We start from the raw sequence: 4,179 nt of genomic DNA on the forward strand, positions 1-4,179 counted from the left end.
ATATATAATGTTTAAAAATTAAGTATTTAGAAGTCCCTGCACTCACTCTTGGAAGAGGAGGGGTCGCTCAATGGTGAATAGACTGCATTGCTCTTTCCGAGGCCCTGAGTTTGATCTCCAGCACCCACATTAGCCAGTTTATAACCACCTGTAACTCCAGCTCCGGAGGGATCTCTTGTTTCTGCAGACAAAATACTCACATAAGCCTCTGTCCATAGCTAAAAATAAAATTGTGAAAACAACATTGCGGCTTTACAGAATTATAAGAGGCCATTTGGAGAAAAGAAAAAACTTCACTCTTAAAACCACAAAATTTAGCCACAAACAGCTAATATCAATAAACTATACTTCCTCCAGACGGAAAATAGACTTTATTTGGGTTATGTTTCTGGTCCTCTGCCCTTGAAATTAATTAAAGTGTGAAATTCAGCAAATGTCCTTATTTCTTCTCTTACCCTCTTCCAAGATTGTGCTTTTAAGTCAATTGGTAGTTTTAAGTATAACTCTGGTCTTATATGCTAAACCTTATAAAATGAATATCTTCATGAACAATTAATCTGCAGACTGAGACAACAGTTTAAATCATGTGACTTATCTTTGTAGTCTTTGACAAAACAGAAAGTTGTAGTTTAAGACTTGAGTATCTGTTTTTGTGATTTTCGTGCACCGTTTGAGGACAAATCCATTAGGATCCCCAGCGTATCTAGTATTGTGGAAGCACAGCTTCCATCTCGTGCCAGAAACCTTTCAAGTATAGCCCAGGATCCTGGTGCCCCTCTCCCTCACATTCTCCCAGGTCCTGGGAACTGTCCATGGGCACCACCAAGCTGTCTCTCAGATCTGGAATGCTTCGAAGGAGCTGTTCACAGAACAGATTTGAGATCTATTTTCTCCGCTTACCTAGTCACCTCAAGCATTTTTAGCTTCTTTTTATCTTTTATTTTTCTTTTTAAGAATTAGGCCAGATGATGACTTCTAGGCTACTAGACTTATAAAGTCTTATAAAAGTACTCTATTACAGGTTGGTCATTATATATTACGCTACACACACACACAAAGTATTTCCAATTAAACCTGGGTATTGAGAGTTTGCTTAGAAATGTAAAAAAAAAATCAGTTGGTTTCCTTTCTTTTTGACATCCATGATATTTAAAAGACTTTTACTCAAGGAATCTTAGTCAAACTCAAGTTCAAGAGGCGGTAAAGATGTCTGAAAAATATAGACCGGCTGCCCTGTTTGGCTGTGCTTTGTCTAAATGGGATTTGCCTATCTTTGTGCTAGAGTCCACAGGGAAGAGCGTGGCTACTCATTTCTACCGTAGGCGTCCATCACAGCACAGTACAAACCCGTCTGAGCCCATCCTTTGAGAACGGATGGATTGACTCTCTGGTCCCTCATCATAGGTTCTCCCATTGCACGATGTCTTCTTCAGCTTGCTACTTGCCGATTTGTCTGTAGTCGTCTTGGCAGGTGATCTTCCTGATCCTACTTGTCTCCGTTGAAAATTTTTATTCTTTTTTTGCAGTCAGTGTCCAAGAACTGAAATCCATGAGTCCCTTTTTTTTTTTTTAAGTGAGCTGGGTGAGGCATGAGAATGCCCAGTAACCATTTATCTGCCAAGTCACAACTAATCTTGCGCCATTCTATTTCAGGATGTACATTGTGGACACAAGCGTGTCTTGTCCTCTTAGAAGCAGATTCTAAATCTTATAAACCTTTCTTGTATGAAGAGCAGGAAGGATAGCTGCCTTCAGACTATACCAAAAAAGTTTTTTTTTTTTTAATGCTAGTGAATATAAAAATCTTTTAAAGAGATTGATTCTTGCAGTGATTGATCACTCACTGGGACGTGTATTAAGTATTTATTGTGTTCCTAGAATTGCTGTCCACGTTAGGGATACAGGTGAGCAAGGGGAAGAAGCAACAAATGAAAGAACATCCTGCTTTTATTATGCTGGGATTCCAGGAATAGAGTGAGATGATGTTGGGGAGAGGGCAGCTACACGTACACACCAGAAGATGATGGTGGTATATAGAGAGAATGTTACCAAGGTGTCGTCTTCGCTGAAAGAGCGGTTCCGGGCCATTCAGTAGAGTTAGCAGAGAACAATGAATCAAAGATTTATTTTAAATTCCATTAAAAGACAAAAAGCAGAATAAAAGAACCCCATGCTTGATCTTTGACTTACGGACGTTTGGACACGATTGGTGTGCCTTCTGATTGCAGAGCGTGACGTGGCGTCTGGAGACGGCAATGCGGTGAGAGAGGAGATTGCTGAAGGGAACGCTGCTCGGCCCTCGGTAATGAAATGGTTAAAGCCGCGCTGATCCTGCCTGAGATCTGCTAAGAGAAGGCTCCACTTCAGTGACCAAGTTCATCCACCATTTTAAGAGCTGTCTAGAGCATGGACTATGGACATGTAATTTATGGAGATCAAGTGTGTTTCAGAGAGGATCCAGAAAAAAAAAATAGGCAATATACAACCCATAAAACACGTATGACTGAACACTTTTAGATATTGTTAAATATTTAAATGTATATAGATCTTTTAAATGCCTGTGTGTATGTGTGTGTGCGTGTGCGTGTGTGTGTATGTGTGTGTGTGTGGTACCACCAAGGAACTAAACATGCAACTGATGTGGTCTAAAAGTTAATAAGTAAAAGCTGGAGAATCCGTGGGCCCTTTGGCTTGGGTTGTTGAGATACACGTTGAAGAGAGTTAGGAGCGAGAGAGAATGAGGGTGGTAGTAGGAGTAGGGTGTTATAGCATTTGGCTCTTCCTTGTGGTAGCTCAAAATTTTTCATTTTGTTTTAATTTGGGGAAACAAAACCAGAAAAGCCTTAAAGGAAGTGAGATACTGGAAGCTCCTGGGAGCCTGAGCAACTGCCTTGAATGGAAATACCATCATTATAGGACCTGCACCTGAAGAGAGTGGGGGTGGGGGCGGGCAAAGGATGAATACGTACTCCCACTACTGGGTTAGTCACTGTGGGCCTTAAGAGAACTAGGAAGTAGTTTGCCTCCTGGGGGATAGAACAGGGTGGAGGTGAATATTTATGTATTTTTCTAAGCAAATCTGTTAGTTTAAATATTTCTCCAACACCCATCTTTCCCCCATATATTAAGGAAATTACACTAACGTTGTTTGTTTAAAATGATTAGGAAAAAAACGCGTATAACATATATGGTTCTCAAACATCCATATATGGAAAACTTGTTACTGATGATTACATTGATATTAATAAACATGCAGTTACCGTAGGCTTATAAAATGTTGGAAAATGAAAAACTAATTTTTCTTCGGTGAAATTTAGATTTAAATCAGAAAATAAATTTTTAGATAAATTGGGAAAGGAGAGTTACTTTTCACCAGGAAACATATTGATTTAAGATATTGTTTATTCATTTTTTTATCCTTTTAAACTTGGTAGATGACTGGAACTGGAATTACACATGGGAGAACCTTAGCACAAAAAGGACTGTTGTACTAGGCGATGCGGGGAAATATTTGTAAAAGTATTTTATTTAGAGTGAAGAACTTATTTAAGACTTATTTCATTATTTACTTATATTTTACTCTTGAGGTTTGCCAACAGAGTTGTGAATGTATAAAAGATCTCTGAATGTAAACAGAATAGGCTGTTAGGGATTTTTTGTTTGTTGAAGAACAGTTTATTATTGTTTAATAAAAATGCCACAGTTGTTCCAATTGACTGGTATGCTTTCAAATTTTACTCAACCAATTGGAGAGTTAATTCACATTAAAGGACAGATGTGTTTCTCCTACCAACGATGAGGGTGTGGGGGGACAGAACATTTCTGTCTTTGCTTCATGTTTCCCTATACTCAGACTATGACCCTCCTGAAACGTATGTATGTGTCCATTTTGCTGAATTTTTGTTTCTTCCTCTTCTTCTTCTTCTTCTTCTTCTTCTTCTTCTTCTTCTTCTTCTTCTTCTTCTTCTTCTTCTTCTTCTTCTTCTTCTTCTTCTTCTTCTTCTTCTTCCTCCCTCTCCTCCCCTTTTCCTTCTACTTCTTTCCTCCTCCTACCCCCTCCTCTTCTTCCTCCACTTCCTTCTCCTCCTCCCCCCTCCTCCTTTCCCTTTTCCTTCTTCTTCTTCTTTCCTTCTCCTCCCTCTCCTCCTCCTCTTCCTTCTTCTTCTTTCCTTCTCCTCC

The 4,179-nt window shown here is 39.3% G+C and overlaps 1 protein-coding gene across 1 annotated transcript in view; it reads left to right on the forward strand.

Annotated features, from left to right (window-relative positions):
* Nucleotides 1-3,712, forward strand: part of Esm1 (endothelial cell specific molecule 1) — a 9,608-nt gene extending 5,896 nt beyond the window's left edge. The window contains exon 2 of the mRNA XM_050152833.1: nt 2,229-3,712. Coding sequence (XP_050008790.1) covers nt 2,229-2,329 — 101 coding nt within the window. The 3' untranslated portion in view covers nt 2,330-3,712. The remainder of the gene's footprint in view (nt 1-2,228) is intronic.
* Nucleotides 3,713-4,179: the final 467 nt, after the last annotated feature.

Source organism: Alexandromys fortis, unplaced genomic scaffold, assembly GCF_014885135.2.
Source record: "Alexandromys fortis isolate MF-2015 unplaced genomic scaffold, M_Fortis_MF-2015_v1.1 scaffold_73, whole genome shotgun sequence".
Lineage (NCBI taxonomy): Eukaryota > Metazoa > Chordata > Mammalia > Rodentia > Cricetidae > Alexandromys > Alexandromys fortis.